The sequence below is a fragment of the Anarrhichthys ocellatus genome, unplaced genomic scaffold, assembly GCF_004355925.1.
Source record: "Anarrhichthys ocellatus isolate YVR2014 unplaced genomic scaffold, GSC_Weel_1.0 scaffold5, whole genome shotgun sequence".
Classification (NCBI taxonomy): Eukaryota; Metazoa; Chordata; class Actinopteri; order Perciformes; family Anarhichadidae; genus Anarrhichthys; species Anarrhichthys ocellatus.
In genome coordinates, this window is record NW_022280035.1 from 9,143,169 (window position 1) to 9,168,139 (window position 24,971).

General features: G+C 40.0%; 2 protein-coding genes across 3 annotated transcripts in view; one reads left to right on the forward strand and one right to left on the reverse strand.

The window, feature by feature from the left end:
• Positions 1 to 1,788: 1,788 nt before the first annotated feature.
• On the reverse strand, positions 1,789 to 8,339 carry commd7 (COMM domain containing 7). The gene is made up of 9 exons (XM_031844322.1): positions 8,203 to 8,339; positions 7,262 to 7,315; positions 6,977 to 7,079; positions 5,775 to 5,831; positions 5,648 to 5,685; positions 5,113 to 5,203; positions 3,448 to 3,497; positions 3,284 to 3,332; positions 1,789 to 2,854 (listed from the first exon to the last, which is right to left on the reverse strand). The coding sequence occupies exons 1-9, from the start codon at positions 8,281 to 8,283 to the stop codon at positions 2,778 to 2,780; spliced, it is 600 nt and encodes a 199-aa protein (XP_031700182.1). The 5' UTR covers positions 8,284 to 8,339; the 3' UTR covers positions 1,789 to 2,777.
• Positions 8,340 to 9,180: 841 nt separating this feature from the next.
• The window catches only part of dnmt3bb.1 (DNA (cytosine-5-)-methyltransferase 3 beta, duplicate b.1), a 32,573-nt gene continuing 16,782 nt past the window's right edge, over positions 9,181 to 24,971 (forward strand). The window contains exons 1-2 of one of the 2 annotated variants that reach the window (XM_031845004.1): positions 9,181 to 9,334; positions 16,715 to 16,823. In XM_031845004.1, the coding sequence (XP_031700864.1) occupies positions 16,764 to 16,823 (60 nt within the window). In that variant the 5' untranslated portion in view covers positions 9,181 to 9,334; positions 16,715 to 16,763. Of the gene's footprint in view, positions 9,335 to 15,544; positions 16,824 to 24,971 lie in introns of those variants that run through there. The other variant, XM_031845003.1, reaches the window with a different exon arrangement.

Consider the following 24,971-nt stretch of genomic DNA (forward strand, 5'->3'; position numbering starts at 1 on the left):
ACATGTTGGGCCACACGATGAGAGGAAGGAGAGGCAGCATGAACACAGAGAGAATTCAATGGTTTCAGTATAAAAGGGAACATGAAGTGGACAAGTATTTACAAACAGTCTTGTTGCACCCAATAATGTAATGATTTACTGAAAATGTAATAAAATGTGCACTTAACTTAATCGAAAACGTAACAACAAAACCCAATGATGTAATAACTTGACCAATGATCTAATGCTTTTGAAGATAAACTAGCATATGGCTTGAGCATATTTCTAATGAATTGCACTTTATGAACATTGCACATCATAGTTAAAACGCAAGATTTATTTTGTGAAATTATCTCTGTCTCAACCTCTTGGCACAGAAACCAATATTTTACCATTTCTGCCTGTTCTGTTTGGTACACCTTAAAGGTGCTGTATAGCCTTCGAGATTGGGAGCATCTCAAAATGGCAACGGCTGAGGTTGCTGCTCGCAGCTAACGGTGCCAACAGGGCAAACACTGCAAACTACGGCAAAAGTGCCGACAGAGCAAACAGTGTTTACCTGGAGGGGAACCGGAGGGTGGGCGCTACGCTACTGCGACGACAACGTCGGTCAGGACGGGTTTATCAGCTGTAACTGTTGTATGAGCGCAGTGCAGAGCGGCGGCCATGAGCGAGCCAATGGGGCATCATGGGTAAAAGAAACTTGAAGCTTAGCATCAAAATGTGTGCAGATTTAAATAGGAACAGGTTCCAAATATTGCAGCCTATAGTGCTGCAGGAGTCTTGAACCCTGGAAATAAGAAAAGCCTTTTTGCACTTCTGGTTTCTTTGTCTCAAATAATATTTATTTTTAATGGAGTTTTGGTTTAATGCCTGAAATAACGTCTGTGATTGACAGAAGCTTGTCAGTTCACCCCCTAAATAGTTCCTGCATAAAACTACTCACAACAAGGTCTGTGTATTATTTTGAATAACTGGGTCATGATTTCTGGAAAGTCAAATTTATAATTTGTTGGCGCTTTGAGCCCCACAAGCCGAGTGCCATATGGTGTGGTGTGTTTGTAGCCTTAACCTTTTTCTTCTGGTTTGCATTTACTCTTCAAAAATCACAAAAGTGATTTTATGACTGCCATGAAGTAAGAACAAGTTGAACAAGGAAAGGCACTTTTTAATGGGAGCACAATTATCAGTCTGTCTGGATACTAAACATCTGATGGATGTGTTAATAAATACAGTGCGTTGGCTATGTAGGCAGTATGTGTTTAATACTACATTTCTTCAGGGGAACAGCCTGAACAATTATGATGAAATGCGTATTTGAGGTAATATGATGGTCGTTCTGGAAGACAGAGACACATCACTCACTCACATCACAAAACATCGAGCACTAAATAAAGACTATCTAAGGCAAGCTGATGGAAGCAAATTGTATGTGGTATTCCCTCCACAATATAACATTGTATGGACAACCTCTTGAAAATTACACATTAGGTGAGATTGAGAACATAATTGACTATATTTCTGCAAATGTTGTCTTACACTGATACCATATGATACACAAATCGCATGTCATATTTTGTTTTACAGGAAGAAAAGATGATTGGATTTTGACATAAAAATATGAAGACATTTATTTTTTGTACAATTTGTGGCATATTTTGTGACATATATTGTTAAATAGGTGCACAATATGACCGATGATGTGATTTAAAATGGTTAAAAAGGCATTTTTCATTTGATCTTGTTTAATCTATACGTATATATTTATTAGTTGATGTATATTTTGTATCAATAATCTGAATCTGAAAAGTAACTCAAGCTGTGAAATAAATGTAATGAAATAAAAAGTACACCAATACCTCAAAACTGTACTTGAGTACAGTTCTCGAGTACTTGAATGTACTCGGTTACATTCCACCACTGCCGGCATCGAGTACTACTTAGCAGCACACTATTTATTTACATTTGTAGTCTCAATAATGAACATCCAAAATTGTGCTCTTCAGTAATATGAGGCCAAAATATCAACTTCCCAGACAGAATCTACTTTCATTCATTTGGCAGACAATTGTGTTCAAAGCAGCGTACAAATGAGGGGCAATAAAAGCAAAAGTAGGTCAAGGAGAGACATGTTGTGACCTTGTAGGCGGACTAACATGAAATGTGCTGAGTGAGTCAGACAGACGAATGTTACTTTACTGTCAACAGCCATGTAGAAAATATCCCACTGGGCCAATAACCCTCAGATAAGAGCTGAGCTCATGACTGTAAATATCAGAGAAGAAAACAAATGCTGATGCTGACTAGTAGACACACGTACGACCGAGTCACTCACTCCTCTGAAATCTGCCACGAGGTTCAGGAGTATCGGTGTGGTATTTATCGCTTTTCAGGCTTTCATTGCCACTTATCTTCAGCGGTGGAATGTAACGCAGTATATTTTGAATTGTATTATTTTCTATATAGTATATTTTTGTGTATACGGAGTATTTTCACACTGTGGTGTAAGTACTTATACTAAAGTAAAGGCTCCGAATACTTCTCACACCATTTTTTTAATCCATCTATTATTGCTGCTAATAAACATTTTGTTTTATTCTCTTTTTTTTTTAAAGGGGAAATTTGGGTGGAAAATGTCAATAATTATTCATGCAAAGAAACAACAACAGCACTGAACTTGATCAAACAGGTCTGGGCGAAGTTGAATTAATCTTCTCTCTTCCTTCAGTCAGTGTCACACACACCCCCACACACACACACACACACACACACACACACACACACACACACACACACACTCAGCTAAAACACTCCATGCTGGCCTTGGCTCTCTCCATCTCGTGTAGGAAGTTGTAAAACTGTGGGAGCGTCAATTCTGGAAGAGATGAGGGAAGAACACAGGAAACAGTTAGTGGATAACACAGACTGACTGAGAACTACTCTATTACACTACAAACAAAGATAGTAGTTAGTTTTACTACTCCCTGTCACACTTTGGTATAAACTATCTTAATCCTGCTTCAAGACAGTTTTTTTTCATTTGCTGTTGTAGAAGCTGGTCTGGTATCTCTTTAAAGGGAATAATTCTCTGGACATGAAATTTCTGCATTAAAAATAAAAGAAACCGTTGCAGTCCATGCATCTGCCGTGTGTCTCGATTCAAATGTTCATTCATGCTGCTTCACGCATCTGGCTCTGACATTTTGAGATCCAGTTAGGCAGGAGGTTATAGCCAATACAATAAATTAAGTGAACAAACGTCTTCAGAGCTGTTTTTGGTCAGTAACAGCACACAGTCGCTCACCCATGTAGACGTTTTCAGTGGAAATCCCCTTTCTGACCACCAGCTTCAACTGCAGGAGAGAAAGAAAACTGTGTTCAACAAAACTGAACAAAGAGCTGTGTAACTGTGTGTGTGTAACTGTGTGTGTGTGTGTGTGTGTGTGTGTGTGTACAGAGCTTTCAAACCTGCAGAAAGATGTTGCCCACTTTCTGTACTTCACTGGTGCCCACAGTCACTGTGAGGGTCAGAAAACACATCATGTTACATAGATTCATGCAAATTGATCAATAAAACAAAAATCACAAACAAGAATACGTTATGGTTTTTTCAACATTATAGGGAAATTGAAAGTTGATTTTGTAGTATATTGATACTTTTGGCCAAGGATTTCTCACCTACTTTCCTGTAATTTAATGTATGTTGGGTGTCAAATGTAGGTATAATATATCCCCAAAGGTAATATTGAATCAGACTATGTGTAACGTGAAATGTGACAAACCCACAGATAACCATCGACTCTGTAGCTCTGCAGAATTTGTTTGCATATTTTAGCAGATTGTTTTGGTTTTAAGGTACTAAAGAGTTCATGAAGAAGCTCTGATAAAGCTGCACTCTACCTGCTCAGCAGCACACAGCAGCCGGACACAGTTAGAGACTAACTGCTGATGAAAGTGGAGCATGAAGCAGCTACAGAGCCAGATGTTTTTCTCAGGAGGCCAAACATGATAACAAATTGACTAGTGTTCATCAAAGACACACAAACCCTTAAAAGGGATGAGTGTGTTGCGTAATGTGTCAATAGGCAGCTACTTGCTAACACATTAGTCGTAACACCTTTATGGTGTAATAACGTCTCAGCCTGGTTGTGAGTTAATCTTCCCTGCAGTGGCCAAACATTTGTTTCCTTTTTTAACTAGGGCCACTTTACCTTTATTTCACACTCCTTTCATTCTATGTTTGCTTCACTTTGGTTATGGTGTTGTGATGCGTCACAAACATTCTCCTTAATTCAGAGGTTGCATTACAGTTACTAAGTGATATTTTCTGAACTTGACTTTGATCATCAACTGTGCATTACTTATGATGGTTTCTTAAACACATATACTGTGTGTGTGTAAATGTCTTTTGAATGCAACAACTATCATCCAAAAAACAGAGTCATGGATTATGAAGCCGTTTGGTATTTTGTAGCGAGGCCACAACTAAATATGCGAGAACTCGAAAGGTCCTGGACTCTTTCTAATGCACTTTATGTACATTCAGCATTGTACAAGACTGTCTGTTTGAGTAGCAGCCGGTGAGAAAAGCAGTGTAAACATTGGCTATCAGACTTGTCAAGTCTCCACAGATTTCCCGACTGTTCACAGCCGACTCGTTGGCGACATGCAGAGACACAGTCTGCTTGCCTGGCTGAAGGTTTTGCATGTCAATAACAGCGCAGTCAAGTAAACTACAGATGAGTGCAGCATGAACTGGCACTCCCTGTTCACTCCCCTCATAAACTAGAGCACTGTGTCTTTTAACATGAAGATCAGCTTAACAATAGCTCAACATAATGCTAATGACTCTCCGGCTCAGCGTATTAGCATCTCCATTGCCTGTGAGTCTTATAGGTTGTCTGCATAAACAATGGTGCCTGACAGAGACCCATCAGCTGTACACATCAGAGGTGTTTAAAGGAGACATAAGCTATGCTAATAGCTGTTAGACGAGAGCCTCCGTGTTCATGAATATCTGCTGGAAGTCTGAGAGGAGAGAAGACAGCAGCGCTCAGAAATAGACTTAAAGTGAAACTATACATTTTGTCGACAGCTAAATTTGATGGGATGTCTAGTTTTGCTTCGTTTTACCTCCAAACTTCCACTCCATGTCAACCAGCTGGTTGACCATCAGAGTCTGTCTCACAGCGAGCCTGGACAGCGCTGCATAGTGCTCCCCCCACTGCAAAACACAGAAAGAAAGACTCCTGTGATCATAGAATTATAACTGGTTTGATAAGCCTTTTATTGACTTTTAAAAGGACAGAAGGCAACAAGATTAATGTGACTCAAAATGATTCATGTACTGGATTACTGGTTAGTTAGTTTGTGTTTTTGTCAATGTGGTGTTTTAAAGGGTTAGTTTGAATTCACCAAAGTCAAAGAAGCGTTGTGGCTTTGAAGAGAGCACAGATGGATATAATGGCTTCAGGTCATCGTCGGAAAGGGGCCAACTGATGGCAAGGTGAAGCAGTGAAAAATATTCTAAATATAGCGTACACGTGAACAGATTTCTTGACCACCATCTACTGCAGGTAATACACCGACTATGAATAACTATTTCATACAAAATCTGAACTATCTCTTTAACCCTTTTATTCTGTTTTCAAATAGAGTTGAAAGTTACCTGCTGTGAAAAGTGAGCTGCCTTGTCTTCGCTCAGTCCTGAGGAATCAACAGATAAAGCAGATTTGTTTTTTTTAAATGAACCCTCTTTCTAAGCGACTCCTGTGAGAAAGGATTTGGATGTGTACCTAATGTCACGAGGTCTTCTTTGATCTGCTCAGCTGTCAGGTTTTTCTTCAAGGCGCCTGAGGAGAGAACAGACACAATCACCATCAATGAGAGAGAAACTTAAAGCTGAACATTCATTAGTATCAAGTTGAGTGTCGTGGTAAAATTCTAAACTGCATGCATTCGTGTCTGTATTGTCTTAAAAACAAATAATACTATAGGTGGCATGGTTGCACAATTAATTACTTAGAGTTTTGACTACTAAAAGAAAAGGAAAATCCACGTTTATACAACTACTACTACTACTACTACTACACTAAAACGTTGTAGATTGTTGATTATACCATATCTTGTCAAGACTTTTACTGATTACTGGACTTCTAAAAGAAAGGAAATTATTGGAAAGGAGACACAGAGACCAATTTCTATCCCAACAGGAGAGGGAGAACAGACTATGCTGCAGTAAAAGAATAGTTTGGCATTTAAGGAAAGTGATTTACAAGGGTTTACGTGCTGAAACTTGTCCTCCTTGTATTTTGGTTTTTATACAAATTAAATGAGCTATAAGTGTCACTTAGTGAGCTTTAAAAGTATTTATAGGCTTAAGTTACATATTTAGCATAGAGACATGAGAGTGGTATTTATCATCTCATCTAACTTTAAGAGATAGTTTGCACCTTTTGGAGTGGAATATTATGAGGCAATTATCCTTATTACCTACCAGACTCCTTTGACAAAAACATTCAATGTACCTCACAGAACACGGGAGTTGTTGCTGCTGCGTCGCTGCCTCGCTGGGTTAGTTTGTATGCGTTATTGTGCGATTATGGTGAATCCAAACTAACCCTTTAAAACACCAAAGTCACACAATAACACTAACTAGCTAACCGGTCAATGCTGTGGTACTCCAGCAACGCCCGTGTTCTGTGAGGTCAAAGAAGTCTGGTGACTTTGAAGAGAGAGAATAGATAAGGGATTCAGTTCCTCATCCAAAAGTGCTGTCTGACGGTTCTCTGGTTAATTTAATGGTAAATGGGCTGTACTTGTATCGCGCTTTAGTCTTCCAACCCATATATGCATCCTGGGTAATGTGGGTTATCACTAACAGAAGTAGAAATTTATGTGGCAGGCAGAAAACTAAATTCCCTCCATTTAATCTCAGTGTGACACCTGTGAATAAGTGGATTTATTATGTTTGTATGGATGTGTGTGTGTTTCCCACCCTGTGGCACCAAGAGGACGCTCTTCATCAGGTTCTTCAGAGGACCGGCACTCATCCCATGTTCCCCTGCAAACTCACTGAGCAGCTGCATGAACCTCTCCGTCTACACACACACACACACACACACACACACACACACACAGAGAAATACACGCATTCATTTGCACACACTTACAATAGGACAGGCAATGTTTTTCCTCGGTTCGGTTACCATGGCTAATCACGGAGTCCATAGTTCCATTAACATCAGGTTAATGAGTTGTGTGAGTGTGCGTGCGTGCTCACCTCTTTAGGCTCCAGCAGGAACTGGAACAGAATTTCAATCAGACGAAGAAATTGCTGCACAAAAGGAAAACATGAAAGTCGCTGTTGATGTCTCAGTCTGTGTTTGGTTTGTTGGAGAAAATAAACTTTGAGCAGCTGTTTGTGTGAAAAAATGCAAAAACAAGAATCACACGCGGGGACATTCCATCCATAGCTGTGAGGTGATTTTTTTGTGTATTTGATATATATATATATATATATATGACTCTTAAATTATGTGCATGACATCTAATGAAACTGTGTGTGCATATTGTGCATTTATTTTATAACACTAGTTACTTTGCAGATTTTGATTATTGATACAAACAATAAATTAACTAATACATGATGATGTATTATTATAGGTTAAGCTAACCAGCAGTATAAAGTAATTAAGAGTGTATTCACCTTTACCAGGTGCAACATAAAAGTGATAAACATAGACTATGCATTACAATTTATAATCCAGAAATAAAATGTATATTATTCTGAAACGGCCCTCCTGCATAATGAGTACTTTTATATTTGGCAGCCTACATTTTAATGCAAATGCTTTTGTACTTTTACTTATAACTGAGTATTTTCACACTGTGGTATTACTACTTTTACTGAAGTAAATGATCTGAATACTTCTTCCACCACTGACACAGTATGTTGTCACGTGATTCACACGCGCTATCGATTGGTGTGTTTACTGACAGCGATGGATAACGAGATAAATCCCGCAAATTAACAACCACGCATCCTTTTTTATTAATCTTGGAAGCCTCAGAAACTATGACAGCTATTCACGAATACAGTCTAAGGAGAATGAAACCTCAGAAACGAGCTGAGCTCAGAAATACAGCTCAGTTAGCAAACATTAAGATGAACTAAACTGATGGTTTATCCCTGTCGGTAAAACAAAACACTGCAGTATTTACCTGCTCGTTGAGTTTGTTGAGGTTCTGGAAGTCGGTGCTGACAGAATCCGGTAAAACGTCTTTGGTGAAGTGAAGCTGCATCTTTTTATTCTGTGAAACCGTGAGTGCTGCTCGGCTGTTCCTTCTCCACTTCCTGGTTCACTTGTGCGCATGCGTGGCCAAGTGCTCTGTATTTACTAAAAGCGAATTTGAGAGAAATTAAAGCAGAAATAAAGTTATTTTATTCATCATACAAAGGTGGCATGAACGGTAAAGACTCAATTAAAACTGTGAGTATAAGAATAGTAGATTAAGTTTATTTCAGTATTTTTGATAATACTATAGTACTTTTTCTTAACACTATCCTTTTAAGTGATCGAATATAAAGTACAATTTTGAGTTACATGTACTTTGAGTATTTTCCTTTTGTACTACGTTATTCTTCTAATATTGCACTTTTTACACCACTGCATTTATCTGACAGCTAGTCCCTTTGCAGATCATCACTACAAAATATAAATGAAACAATAAATGATCATATATTATTATAGATTAAACTACCTAGCAGCATAAAGTAATTACTTCTTCACTGATTATTCATCCTCATTTGGAAATGTGTAAAGCATATAAAAAATAAATAATAAAGTGTAGTTTTCTGTTCAGCATCAGTTTGGCCGCACTGGGGAAAGTCTCTAGGGTAATCAGGTGAAGCGAGGTTTACTGAGACCGCACAGAGGCAGCGAGAGTGATGGAGGTGGTGAGTGGAGTTGTTTAACCTGCGGGAACAGAAAATGTGAGTTGACATTCTCACCTGAGGATCACCTCGATCGCTCGCAGCGGCCAATCTGATGTCACCTCTCCTCCCTGCAGGTCGGCTATAATAACATGAGCCGTGAGCACGAGAGAGAGAGCGAGAGAGAGAGAGAGAGAGAGAGAGAGAGAGAGAGAGAGAGAGAGAGACTCCCATTTGTCTGCAGCAGCATGCTTCAACAGAGTGAACAACTCATGCAAGAGGACTGACCGACTCCTGATCTGTGCTTTAAATCCAAGGTGGTTGTTTTTTAATACCCACATTTTCCCACAACTTTGACTCTACAGACAGCAACACCTTCCGTGTCATTCCAGCCGTGGATACGTGTAAGAAGCGTGGATGGTAAGTTTCTCACCCGGGAGGGCGGTTTTTTTGCAAGAATTTACCGAGCAAATAGTTTACCACATTCTAAATTTGTTAACCTTATTTGACACATTTCCGACGCTGTTTGCGGAGGCTGGCTCGCTGTAGATGGTGTGCTTTCCCTTTATCTCCTCGTGCACTTGCAAAAGTTTGTAGCTCGGTAGTCTTGTTGCCCATGTGCGGAGAACAGGGCTGCATACATGTTGAACCCGAGGCAGTTCAACCAAATATCTTTAAAACGACCATGTCGACGCTCGTGATGCGTTTATAACGCATTTATTAGAACATTCCTATAATAATCTTTGATGAATTGAATGCATCTGTAGTGCACATTGTGTCTATCGCTTTTTATTTCAGTAATAGTGCATCTCTCCTCCCATTATATAGTTTAAGGTAACTTTGTGTTTTACTTCACAGTATCTATTTTTATCATATAGTTTGTATCTCTGTAAGATTTTAACGTTGCTGCTGGTTCTGAGTGGGGCGTTTGAAGCGATTTGTCGTGCTTAATATGTTGTTATAGTGCTGTTATTACGACTAAACCGTGTGTGTTGGTGCAGAATAGTGAATTTACACGAACCCTGTGTGTTGTCCCTGCAGGGTTATCTGCGGACTTGTGTTACACCTGGTTTAGTTGCATGTCTTTTAAGGAATTGCACGATGGGAATTTTACTGTGTTTCCTGGTTTTGAACGCGCTCCGGTGTTTGAACATGTTCTGACGGTGCAGGTTTACCGGATGGATTTTCTTGTTCTAGGATTACTGCTCTCTTGTCCCTCGGTGATTTAATAGTAGAGTTTGCAGCATATTGTTACACTGGTAGGGACACATGTATGTGCAGACAAATACAAAAGTATTCTCATTCATGTTGGAGTCACTTTAAAATGCAGAAAGAAGCCACGAGGTGGAAAGTGAAGGGGAGGAGTCACTCAGAGGCGAATGATAAAGTTAATCCAAGGGAATATTGACATCATTTAGGGAATATATATATATATATATATTATTGCATTTATTTTAGCATACATTGACAAGACTTCAACTAATACTATTTGTTTACAGTCAAAAGAAACACAACAGTAAGAGTTTAACTGGCCTCAGATTTAGCATTCAAAACATTTCTAATGTTCAAAGAATAGCTGCCAAACTAGATACATCTTTATTATTATTGTGCTGAAAACAATGACAATCTGTTAAGCAACTCTTAACAAGTAAATGAGTAAAGTAGGTAAAAAAAGGTCCACTACATATTAAACTGAATGAAAGCACAATATATACCAAGACAAGGAAATGATTATTTTCATTGTCAGTTAATCACAATTAATCGTTTAGTGTATAAATAGACAGAAGGTAGTAGAAAAAAGCCACCCGTTACATTTCCCTAGAGTCACAATTATATAACTTATATATACATAGACTATAACGTGGCTCATTAAATCAGTGTGACGTTAATATTTGCTTTGCTTTCCTTGCTGCATGCTGGAGTTTTTGAATGTTGAGAGGACGGGATCTGACATGTTCTGATAATATTGTCTGAATTTAACTGGAAAAGATTATTATTGTGCTTTGATTAACTAAGACCTGATGTGTCTGGGTCTTGGAAAGCAGTTCACTAGGTTGCTGCAGGGGTTTCAAATGTCTGACAGTTAAGTTCTATAGCTGAGGTGTGTTTCACACTGTGATCCTCTGATTATCCTCAATTGTCATCTTACCATTGTATGTGGTTTTCAGGAGAAGATGACATTTTTAAATCATATTAAACCACCAGAGCTGTCTATGGCTTCTCTCTAGTATTGGGATACATTTTCACGTTCACAAATTATCTAGGATTTATCGTCAAGCATCAGGAGAAATGAGCTTGTGAGAAAGGACATTTGAGGAAGAATGTACTGCAGGGACTATACCAGTAGTATTGATGGAGGGTTGGTGCATGATGGGTGGCTTCTAGCAGGCCTGTAAAAGATAGATGTCAGCTTAGTAAATGGAAGATAGGAGAGTTCTTCTTTGGCAAACTTGTTGTCTGTTAGTTATAGAGAGAAATGCAATAAACTGGATTTAGTCCCCCACCATTTGAATGGGATCTCTTCAGGACCAGTATGCCCAGGAGGAGCTCTTGCAGCAACCAGTAAGTCATTAAATGTACATATAGGCGGGTGAGCATAGAAAGCAAACGTAAATGTGTTCTCATTATGTAGAAGAAGTGGACAAGTGGACATAGTCACAGTGAGGTCACCCACTGGTTTATCGACTACGGTTTTGAAGCCTTCGGTTTCCCGTTTTGTATGTCGCCATCTTGGTTTCTGGCTATCGCCATCTTGTTTTTTTGGAACCAGAAGTGATACGAGAGGGTGACGCTGAGTACAACCCAATGCAGAATACATAATTTTTAGGTGCCCAAAATGTTACAATTAACTTTCATGAACTGAAAACTTAAGTGAAAGAGGTAAAGTTCTAAGAAGAAAATACAGACCACTCCCAGATCAAACAAACGATCACCTGGTATCAGGTTATAGGTGTGAATCAATTGAACTTTTTCTCTCCATTAATCTTCCAATTTCGATAGCCTGGTCCGCTTCCTGTGCTCTTTTTTTCCTTAAATTTAAAATGTTTACAGTTGACGGCCCGCCATGAATCAATGGAACCGAACCACTGAAGTTTTATAATTACATCAGCAAAGAAACCGTGTCTAACGTGCTGATGCGTGACCTACTTAAAGGGGTCAGGATGAGCTCCGATACGGATCAGTGCATCCCAATACACTTAGTGCAGTTAGCTGTCTTTAGCTGTAGTGCACTGAAGAGGTCATGTCTGTTAACAAAAGGGCATCGTTAGCTTGGTAAGAAAATATATACAAATATTTTACTAGTAATTTAATCTCTAATCTAGTAATGTTTGTGCTTTTGGTGTTGCAATTTAAAATGTGTGCTTCTGATCCAGGCTTATGAGTGAGTGGATGATATACTGTATGAATGCAGTCTGTACAATAGGAAACAAAGTAGACAATGTATAAACTGTAGGACTGGATCTGAGCCTGAAGGGGCCATAAAATACATGACAGACAAGGAATGCAGCCCCCGGCGAGAGACCCTGAGGAGCATAGCCTTTGGGGAGTGAACAATCCCCTCTTGCAATGCGGTCCCTAATCTCTCGCCACCAGACACAACTTTGATGTGAAGCCCCCCCCCCCCCCCCCCCGTACTTTTTGTCCCCTTTTCCTGGGCCCCTCACTCCTCTCTGCCCCTCAGTCTTTCCTCAGTTCTTCTAATTCATTCTCACATCTCCGTTTCTCAAAGTCGAAACATGTTTCTGCAAAGATACAGTAAATAAACACTGAAATATAAAGGTTCAGAGCAGTATCGACACACACATTGTTACTTAATCGTCATTTTCAAGCAAAAAGCTGATTGGATGAGCAAGAAGGGAAAACAGCAAACAACCAAAGACACATTCAGTAAACAGTAACGCTACAAGATGTTAAGATGGCAAAAGCAATTCATTCAGACATATGGGGTTGGGTGTATTCTATTTACTTTTTGTAATTTAACGTTTATGGTTTTAGGGAGAACTATACATTCATACCAAAGCAATCTGAGAACTGGTACTGCAGTTCCTACAATTGATATACAATCCTCTATCACAGTATATGTCATTTTATATCCCAATATTGATATATATTGTGTCTGTAAAATCTATTTAGAAACTCTTTATGGATAAAATAACTTTTTGAGGATAAATAATGAATTAAATACGTGACAAATACAGACACATCATGCAAAACATGCTGCAAAAAATCATATAAGTACAGGTGGCAACCAGTTATGAAAGGTGAGTCCAATGTGGAAGCGCCTTTATCTTGCATTCTTTAAAATAGCCAGCAGGGGGCGACTCCTCTGGTTGCAAAAAATAGTCTTGTACAGAAGTCAATAATAGAATGACCCTACTTCCCACTTGATTTATTACATCAGTAAACATGAGTTCATGGTCTCAATCACTAGTTTCAAGACTTCTTCCATACGGCATCATGTTCATCTCGTAGATTATGGTCCCATTTAGATGAAAATAGACGATAAAGCAGGGTATGCATTTCTACCTGGTCCGAGAGTTGTGCTTGTTTTCGTCTAACTTTAACCCTTTCACAGTGCATTTTCAGTTCATGAAAGTTCATTGAAACATTTTGGTTACCTAAAAATGTCCTATTCAGTGTTCGGTTGTACTTAGCTCTTGTGTCACTTCTGGTCGACAACGATCAAAATGTTGAACTCGAGACTTCAAAACCATAAAATGTGCATTTTTTGCACTTCCGGGTTAGTGTTTTTATTTTTTGAATGGGTTTTTGATTAGATGCCTGAAAAAAGGTCTGTGGTTAAACAAAAGCTTAGGGGATCTGTATCATTTTGTTCTACAAAATAGCTGATGGCTTATGGCTAAATGAGAATACTAAACATCATCATGCCAAACACTAGTCTTCTCTCAGCTCAGTGGTGGTGACGTGTAGTCATACGACCATGGTGTAGTTAGTTTATAGCCTAACATTAGGCTTTTACTCGCTCAATTATGTCGATGAGGCATGCAGACCTCACCAGGGTGGTCGTCCCATAATGTTTTGTTTCCCTCTCCATAAGTAAGTGCTCGCAAAGGTAGCTTTACCAAATCTGCAAATGTCCCTTGCAGAAACAAATCCAGATCTGAATGATAGTTAGAAGCAGGCACCCGTTTGGTCTGCTTTTTGTGTGCAGGTCAAAGGTCAAAGGCGGGAAGAGGAGTGGGTGTTGACATCCCTTTGAGTCATGAACTCCTTCACCTCTCTGCAGCCAGGTGAAGGGGAGAGTCCCTGAGCTCAGATTATTAATATGTAGCCTATTGATGTCAGAGACGGTTTGTGTCAGTCAGAGGGCACCAACCTCTGCACACAGAACAACGTGACTTCCTCCTGCCAGCCACTACAGACTGTGTGTGTGAACACACATTACTCATGCTGTGGGGACATAAATCTGTTCAGACAAGTCACATTTTAGGAACTCACCTTCCTTTTCGGGGACAAAAAGCGCATAACATAAAAACATTACATTTAGCGGCAAGAGTCGATATAATGTCAAGCAAGTTGCATGTTGCTGTAATTGCTCCTCCTGTCCTGTCCTGTCCTGTCCTGTCCTGTCCTGTCCTGTCCTGTCCTGTCCTGTCCAAACACACTATGAAGAGGTAACCAAGCATCATTTAGAGCAGGGGTCTCCAACTGGCGGACCGCGGTCCGGACCCGGACCCAGGCAGCGAGTTTGTACTTTAACCGGCGCATCTTATTCAGCCGTTACGGCACTTGTTCAGCGGTGCAGGACACACCGACCAATGCTTTGTAAATCACATCACGTGATACGGCTCAGCCAATCAAATATGAGTATTCTGACAAGTTTCCTGACTCGAGTGAGGTTTACACACACCGTGACACACGGGGGAGAGACAAGGAAATAGAAAGAAGAGCAGGAAAATTGCGCTAATCAGAGAAGTTATCTCACATGACGTTCTCCAAAAAGAGAAACGTGTTCAGAGAGAACAGAATTTATAAGCAAGAATGAGCAGGCTCTTCTATGTTAATTCTTCCCACAGGCGGTTAAAACCAGCATGTCTCATATGTTCAGAAACCGTAACTATTGATAAAAGCCGCAAATGAAGCGCACTACGAGGCAAAGCACAACTCTTTAGAGCCCAAAATGATCAGAATCCTAACACAGTAATTCACTGTCCAATGATGTTAACAGAGAGAACAGAGCAGAAACAAGTGTTAATAACCACAGATAAAGTCCCTGAACACTGATTTATCTTTTTAGATGACAAAAATATAATATTGTGAAATTCATTTTTCTAAAATGAATTACTTTATTTTAAGATGCACATTCTTCAAAAGCTTTCTGTTATGTCAGTTATTCTTTAATCCCGCCCTTATTTTACTTGAAATGAGAAGAACATTTATTTATGTATTTCTATGTATTATTTATAATCCATCAAGTTAAATTTGAAAACTGAGAATAATAATTTGTTAAAATATAATTGATGTGTACTTTCTTTATTTGATTTGACAGTTGTTGACTACACAGAGACATTACTACTACTAGGCTTCTTGAATATATTTATACATATATATATGGCACTAAATAGCTCGAGTTAGATATTATTGTAATGTTTCGGACCTTTGCCCGAGGAGATTTTCTCAATCTGGCTTTGAGTTTGTCTTTAGGACTGCAACTAATTCACAACTTATTTTTATTTGATTTAGTGTAGAAAATACTACAATATCCCAATTTCCTAGAGTCCAAAATCATTTTTGAGGCTGTACACTGCAAAAAAAAAGTTAGTGAGATAATATTTTGAATTGGGTTAACTTGTGCTGACTACACAAGAATGAATTGAACATACAGGTAGGTGGTTGTACTTATTTTCTCCTGCACAATCACTTTCTCTTTCCCCTCTAAGAGTTTTCTTTTTTTTGTTTTTACATTTGAATTTTTCCTTGTTATTGTGGGATTCGTTTCTATGGATTTCCAGGCAGATTAACGTGAGTAAAACTAAAACTGACAGTCTGCTGGCTACCTGAGGTCTGCAGGTCTCTCTGTCCAGGCTTGTTTGACAAAGGTATTGACACTGTCACCTCCTTGAAATTTAAACTATAACACACACACACACACACACACACACACACACACACACTTATATTCAAATCAAAATATGCATTCCTGTACAGCAGCGTGGAGGCTCCAAAGAATGTGCAGTCACACAATGAAAAGATGAATGCAGAAGTACTGCATACATAATGCGTGTACAACGCATACACTGTCACTTATTTTGTTCACTTGCACACACACACACACACACACACACATTCAGACAGGCTTGTGTATCTGTTTATCTCAGGATTGTATGGGCATGTCAGATCTGCTCCAACTCACTCACGGAGAACAGGAGAGGCCAGCATCATCCTCTCCTCTTCCAGTCTTTCTCTTTCTGTTTGAGCCTCGGCCTCTCCATTTTTTCAGTCACACAGCTGTATTTCTGGTCATTAATTACTGGCCATTAGAGATAATTTAACGAACATTTTATGTCGTTGTATAGTGAAACATTCAGGAGATGAAAATATAATTTTTTGTTTAAGTTGAATTGGTTTCATTGAGAAAATTCTGAATGGATTTACAAGAAAGCTCTCAGATTTTGACTGCAAGCACAGAAGCTGACAGATGATTTTCAAAAAGAGCAACAGAGAAGCAGACAAACATTTAATGACGATGCTGTGATATTGACTGTTGATGATCCACAACACCAGGTCATTAGTCCTGTTTTATTTTCTGACTGTTTCCTTGTTTTGTGTTTCGTCCAGGTTTGAAAAAGAGTCAGCACAGCCTCTGGACCAGCCGACTGCAACAGCGATGCCTTCCAACAAATACTCTGCTGCTATCATGGATGATAGCAACAACATGACAGCCACGGTGAGTCTCACACACACACACACACACACACACACACACACGTACAGGTTACAGCCATGAGAGGTCACAGTGTGCTCTTACCATTGTCTATATGGAAAAAGAAAGTTAAAGCCATTTACAAAAACCACAATCCCTCGCATTAACACCCACGTACACACACACACACTTGCGACCACTCCCTGAACCTTTCTCTGTGCCAGCTGTTGTTTTAAACGAGTGTGTGTCGATGCCAAGGCAGATGCCCGGACAAGAGTGCCAGCATGTTATATGGGCCTAATTGAGAATGCATGTTGGCTGTGATGCTGTGTGCACATGCCACACACACACACACACACACACACACACACACACACACACACACACACACACACACACATACATACACATCACAGCTGCATCTACACAAAGAGGATATGTGGTATTGATAGAAGGATGGAGGCAGTAAACAGGGGAGGGAGGAAGGAAGGAGGCAAGAAAAAGGATTTATGGAAGGATTGAGGACAATTGCTTCTTTATATGGGTTCACGCACAAACACACACATGCATATGTTTACTGATTCACATGCTGCCCTCAAGTCGTGTTTACCGTGCTAACGAGAAGAGTCCATATGAACACTCTCCTCTTGTCAGATTCACAACCTCGTAAGTGGAAATTTTCTGAAAGCTGGGTTTTCTCGAGGCGTGTTGGTTGACATCAGGACTGGTCCTTGGAAGCTCATTTTTTGAAGGAGGGTTAGTTAATGTATTGTAGTGCTGCAACGGAGCATAAAACTCACGGTTCGGATCGGAGTCATGGATCGGATCACAGATTGGATCAGCACAAAAGAAAAAAAGGATTTTATCAAGTGTGTTTTATTTTCCATCTTATTTTCACTGTTGCATTTCTTCTGAAGTGTATTTTACTTAATTTGATGCATCCTATCAACTGATATTAATGTGCATGCTGCACAAATGGGTACTAATTTTAATATCTTTAACTTTATTTTTGTCACTGCGATGAGTGGTTGGTAGATTTGGAAGCGAAGACTGTGGTGTGTGTGAACCCCCACGGCGCCATGCTGGGTGATTTTTCAGAGACAGTTTTTAGGCTGTACCCGACACAGAGAAAACCCGCAGTAAGGTTAGACCCTCGGGAAGACGCTCTGCATGATGGCTGAAAAACGCTTATTTCGGTGACCTCTAGTGAATTAGTCTCCAGTATTATTATAATTATGCCCCCTTGTATTTCCCGCCTTACGTTACCGGCACGCTGGCTTGCTAAATAGTTAGCTTCTGTGGCTTCCATACGGTGACAGTACACTCACAAGCGTCCACGTTGTCGTCGCCTAGCAGCCGTGTTTTCACGACTTAACCACTTGAACGCCAATCATTTCGTTTACACGAGCTCACAAGATCCATGTAAGAGCCAGAAGTGTAGTTTATATTAGTTCATTGGAATTTCGGGCTTATTAACCATTTAATTTCTCATTTATGCTCATTGTGCAGGAACTAAAGATACACTATGTAAAACATATTGAAAAGCATTTATGTTAATGATTGACACTCCCTTTTTTCCTGATTTAATGACGTCATGACGGCAGCCGGTGCAAAACCCGAAGAGCTGCATTAGACACGGGAGCATATAGTTTTTCTACCGTGTGACAGCATATATTATTTGTGTATATTTAGTTAACGCTTTGTTGCGTAAAATAAAGACAAAACGAAAAGAATCAAATGATCTCCTGTCATTCGCGTAAGGAAATGAATTCACTGTGTCTGCAGCTCATTTGCGGCTTAATAACGAACACCGACGCAATGCCGCTACATTCCATTTGAAGGCAGCAACACAGAAACTTTCACAATCTGTACACACACTTTTAGTCTCTGTTTCATATGTACCCATGCACACACACATGCGTATGTGCACACACACTTACAACCACAGACACACACACACACTTAATGAGGCTCCTGTTGTACGTTACTGCTGGTTCCTCTTTTTCAGTCTCATATATCACTCCGTATCTGAGAGGGACACTTCCTTCTCTCCGCCATCTTCCTTCCTCTTCTTTCCTTCTCTCTTTGCTCTCCATCTGTCCTTTTTTTCTTCTTAACATCACAACTTTAATCCCTCTCTTCTGTGTATTGTTTGCCCATCTCAACCGGCTTAGTGGCACATCTTCACATGTGTGATATGAGGACTGAAGGCATTTCAAGTTTAGACAGCTTGACAGCAGGCGTGTCATTTTTAACCCAACATGGAAGACAAATCCTAAAAGAGTAACTAAACCCCAAACCAAAACAATGATTAAGGATATCAAGTGACTTGCTCATGGATTCAGGTCTTAATCTTTACATTTAAGTGCAAAGCTAATGAATTCTACATATTGTGTTGACATATGCATAGTGACTTCTCTCTACTGGTAGAAACCTGGCTATTGCATATGTTTTTTGCTATTAGCTGATCCAGAGGCAGGTGACGAGTATGGAGGCAGCTTTGTCACCAACAAACCCCCCTTACCTGCCCGCTCCTATTAAACCAGTGTCTCCCCTGCGTCCAGGAAGGAAGCGTGCATCTACACGCGATACTGCCCGCTCATCTTACCACCACTTAGCTAGCTAACGTCACAGTTCAGCCGAGGAGGACGGCGTTAATGTTTTAATGATGTTTAACAAGTAGTACTTGTGAGATGGAATCTCGTCCACGAGTAGATGCACGCTTTCAGTAGAAGGAAAGTAGTTCCTACACGATGATCATGATTTGTGGTAAAGAGACACTCCTGTCCGGATTTTGGGGTTAACTGTCCCTTTAAGGAAAACAAACTTCTGCACTAATTTCACTGTCGAAAAAAAGTTAATTTTGTGCATCTTGGAGTTGTGTAACTGTCTGGAAAGTATTGAGGAGGACGGGAGATGCTGCCCTTCATTCCACTCTCTACTTGTTGTCAATTTTGCAAGCTTGCATCGTTGAAGAGGTTTACAGCCTCACAGACAAAAAAAAAGCTTAAAACAAGCTGTATTTTCTTTGCCAACAAAAGATGACACTCTCAGAGCGTTTACTGCGCGCAGCGTTTTGGGGCAGTCCTGTCCAAGTGTTAGCCGCGTGCCGCTTCTAATCATTTAGGCCTCGCTAAGATGTTTTGACAGGCCATTGCCGGAGCGCCGCGGGGCAGACTTGTTCGGTGTGGAATGTGTGCTTGACGTAGGTTGGTGAAATCTGCACAATGCAAGACTTAATATACTGCTTTATTAAACACACACTGAGTCATGGAGAGTGCAGGATGCATGAGACACATGTTCCACACACCTGACACTACAGTAGTGGTGATTGAAATAGTTGTACGCACATTATTTGTACTATAACAGAGAGAAAAGAGGGAGGCAGAGGAGGGAGAAGAGGGTGACTTGTGTTACTTTAATGCATCATTGGGCATGTTCATGTCTGCCAGCAGCACAGGGGAGGAGGAGTGATGGATACCAAGGAAGACAGGTTAATGGAGGTTAATGATGATGGTAATAATCGCAAAGACACCTGGCCCACATCAAATCACATTTTCTGTTCAGGTCCTAAACTACAGGATTTGGAATGAGCAGTTAACCATTTCACACAACTCTGATGTAACTGATGCTCTCACCCAGAGAAAGGAGAGGAGAGGATCAATTCTTCAAAGACGGGGGATGTGAAGACAACTTGTGACCGAAAGATGTCAGGAAACAAACTTATCCTAGCAGGTTTATGTCATCTTTTTTTAGCTTTTACTCTCCAATAATTTGCAGCTGCACATCTGCCGTCTCTGCTTCTTTTCACTGTGTATTTACAGAAGTTTTTCCCCCCTCATCTTTTACTAAAGCAGACCTGGTCTGGTTTAGTCCAGAGAGAGAGGGAGAGGAGGAGAGAGAGAGAGGGGGAGGGGGGCAGTAAAGATTTAAACAAAATGAGTTAGTGGTAACATGAAAATTGGGACAATGTAGAAAGAGAAAAGGAACAAGAGGGTCCAATTTTTAATTTTAAGTAAATTTTCTATTGTCGCGAAGAGTAAATCTCAGTCTGGTTGGCGCAAATAAAATAAAACTTTATGTGAGAAATAGTTCCTGCAGTTCTTTGCTAATCATTAAATGACTGAGAGAGAAACGGATCAATTTGATTCGCTTTCTTGCCGAGAGTTAGAAGAGAAGATCGACACCACTGTAATGTGTGTATGCTACACGTGTTGTGTCAAAACAAGATTCACAGTTTTACAATCTTTTATTTTCTCATCATTGAATTGTGTGTTGTATGCACCTCTATAGATGACAATAACAAAGTAAATTTTTGACGGTTTACACTGATTTTGGGGCGGTTGAAATTATTTTTCGGGACGTTCCGTGATGGTGGCGAAAAAAGAAAATCTGAATCGCCAGGTCAGACTTTTGGAATCAGCCAAGAAGATTGCAATCGGTGTTTCTCTACTAGCAAATGCGTCATCATCATTTTTCTATGTACATTTTATAGTGCAGCTAAATATAGAAGCATACATTTATGTGGTGCTGAAAAGAGGAAGGTTACATTCCTTAATAGAAGCAGAAGCAGGTCATCTTGTCTGTCTGTCTGTGCTCAGAGGAGGGTGTTATATGTCGAGTAAAAACTTAAAGACACAAATTAAGCCAGAAAGTCACTGCAAAGAGCTTTTCAGCAGGTGTGTTCATCCTTTAGCTGCTGCAACTGCTGCCACTGTAAACAAAGAAAATTTATATAACAACGTTTTCGCAGAGACTTGCAGCCTATAACATAATGTCTCACACCTTTATTGGTTGGCTCTATTAGTCATTATGTGAGACAAAACATCGCTCGAAGCACTTTTCTACCTGGAGCCAACAATGAAGAGGTCAGTCTTGCTGTGGAGGTTCACTCTCGCTGCGGCTTTGTGTCTTGGCTTTCTTTCTGCTGCAGCTGAGGAGTAGCCTATTTCACTGGGTTGCCATTGGTTGGATTAAATGTCTTCAAGGGGCTATGCCTTAGAACAAAAGGTCTGAAATTTGAAACAGTCACAAAGAGAAAATGACCCAACCAATCAAAATCAAATGTTCAGGCGGGAAAATGTTGAATCTGAAGATCTAGAAATAGAACCAACTGTTGATGATGTCAAATCTTTTGTTGATTATTTGTAAGCTGGATGGAAAAGTTGCAAATGAAGGTGGACGCATGTTCAAGTCCGAGAGGTTTCCGTGGATGTTATCGGTTCCAAGTTGTCCTGCAGAGGATTTTTTCTGTCAACATCAGAAGTCCTTACTGGGTGTAAATATATGAATGAGAAACAGGAAGCTGCTAAATTGAGCCCCAAGGTCAATCTATCTCCCCTGAAGTCATGTTGGTTTTTTATGTTTCAATGTGTTAGTTAGTGTAAGAGGAGTGTGCATGTGGCAGCCGAGGCCGCTAACGTACAGCTGTGCTGCAGGGACTCAGATGTCCTCCATCTGTGATCTTTCATCCTTGGCTGTTATAATATCAGGGAGGATCATGGAGGTCAGTTTACTCTATGCCAATTTTCATTTAACACAGTCCAGTCAGGAAGAGACTGAGTGAACCTTTATAGATTTAAGGCTCAGGAAGAGACACTTGTCCAACTTTTATCCACTGAAAAGTTGCCTCAATTACAGCAAAATGTGAAGATTTTAAAAGCTGAGTGAATGAATGGGCTGAAAGCAACACACAGACTTCACCGATTTTCACCGGGATTGTTTCTTTTTTCTACAAATGAAAATCACATAAATAACAAAACATAATGAGCTACATCTGGCCTGAAAACCACTGCTTACCATTCAAACCCATAGACCTGGACACTCTGCGTTGTTCTCTGCACTCTGCAATTGTCTGGGCAGATGGACAGATTACGACTCTACACAGTAGTCAATGCAGTATAAACATGTGATGGCTTCTTCAAACAAATGTTTCTATCCCGTCCCTCTTAAGCCCGAAGTGCTGCTCTACCTTCTTTCATCACTTGTTCCTCCCAAACTGTCTTCCTGCTCGCTCTGCTGTCACTCCCCTCCTCCATTCACCTCCAGAACCCAGAAACGCCTCTTGCCTCTCTCTTCTGCGGTCGATCCTCAAGTGCTGAGATATGACAAGATGACACACTTTCACATACAGTGGTCAATTTCAATAGTTTGATCCTCTACAAAAATCCTCTGATTTCAGCTTTTCACATGTTAGGATTTACTGCATTTCTCTGTTTTGTACCAAAGTAAATTGAATTTGATACAATTTAAATGTGGCATGTAATATATGAGGTACAATTCCAGGGGTATTTATTGCTAGAGGTATTTATGGTCTTCGGGAGATGATCCCAAATTATTTTTTTTGACTCTCTGACCTTTCTCTAGAGCAGCCATCAGATCAGACTTTCTCCTTGACCAATGCTTGTATCTACAACAAGGCGCTGCATCGATTTCTGTACATGTTCATGTCCCTAAAGAATTATTCAGAATGGTCTTTTGGTGACCCTGCTGACCTTTTCCCTCTCTCTTTCTTTTTGTCAGTCTCTCTCCCTCTTATTCCTGCCAGCAGTTCTCACTCTCAACCATCTGCAGCACACACTTTACGCACAGGTTCACTGGGTTCATTTATTATTGGGCAGATTTGGCATCACAACCACTCTCACACACCACATGCATTCTATTACAACGTTTAACGATCACAAACAGCCTCAGATACGCGTAGCTGGGAATTTTCCTTTACAAGTCAGCAGGATCTCACAGTTTGTCCATTTGTTGAACAGCTGCTCCGTCTCTCCTCCTCCTCTCTCTCTCTGCGTTGTTCCATCTTTGTCTCTTTTGCACTAAATCAACAGTATTTTGTAAATTAAAGACTCATTGTGTATAAAACTAAAGTCCTGTTTGATTCGTTTTGTTTTTACAGTTTACAGTTACAACTGTAACCAAGAGTTTAATGTGACCAACCACATACTGGTTGCAAAATGTACTCGTTTGCAGCGGCCAAATGGCTCGTGAATGTTTTAATTTTACCTGATTTCTGTGAGATAAAAAGAATAATCTTTTACCTAAATTGTCAGACCTTTCCATAAAGAATGTTTAGCATTTAGCTCAGAGCTGTCACTTGTTCTTATTCTTTTCATGGTGAAGAAATGTTTTGTGTCAAAGCGTACAGGCAGCGATTATGAACACCCCAGTGATTCAACTTATTAAAAAGTAGCAATGCACACTCTACGGAAACAGCACAATCATGGCTAGAAGGAGACAGAACTCAAACATGTCTTTTGTGCAGTATAACACAGTTATGGCATAAAACATAAGAAAAGAAGAAAAGCAAGATTAATTACTTTGATGATTTATTTTACTTTTATTTTGGGGTCCGGAGGGTTAACAATAGTTTCCATAATTTATTCTTATTAATTCTTATAATTTATCTAGTTGTAGCTAATGTTTTGTTACCAGTGCTGTGCATCCATAGTTTTCTCTTTCACACACACACACACACACACACACACACACACACACACACACACACATACACATTTTTAGAGACACGTGTGTCTAAATCTTCCTAGCTGTTACCTTAATACATCAGTATCTGTACATCTTTTATACTCCGCCCTCCTCTAATCTGAGTGGGCAAAGTCGGTACTTTTAAGTGTATCAAGCACAAGTCCAAACAAGGCTGCCACGGATATGCGCCTCAAAGGTTCACTCCTTCACCGCTGTCGAGGTGAGAGATGAAGTGATGCAGAGAAAAAACGCTTTTCTGCTCACCTTCAGGCCACCTGTGCTGATCTCTCTCTCTAAAGTAATGACTCACTGTCACTGGTAGCTAATGCCTCTCACAGATTCATAATCCTCTGTATTATTCTTCTCCGGATAATGTTGTTTGTGTTGAGTCAGATGGATAACCTCAGGTTTACATGCGGGCACGCCTGACAGTCTCTGACATGTCAATTGTCAAAATATATTGGCTCCATTGCAGCGGTAGTGTTTGGTTTTCACAACAAAAAAACATTTCAGTGCTTGTGATATTCCTTGCAAGACGTAGCTTGAACAAAATGTTTTGTGTCATTTCATGTGCAAAAACCTTAAAATATTAGTGAATATTACTGGTCATAAACAGCAGACAATAAACAATACAAGCTGGTACAATAAGCCGGTAACGTGGCTAGTGGGAATGCTCCTAAAGAG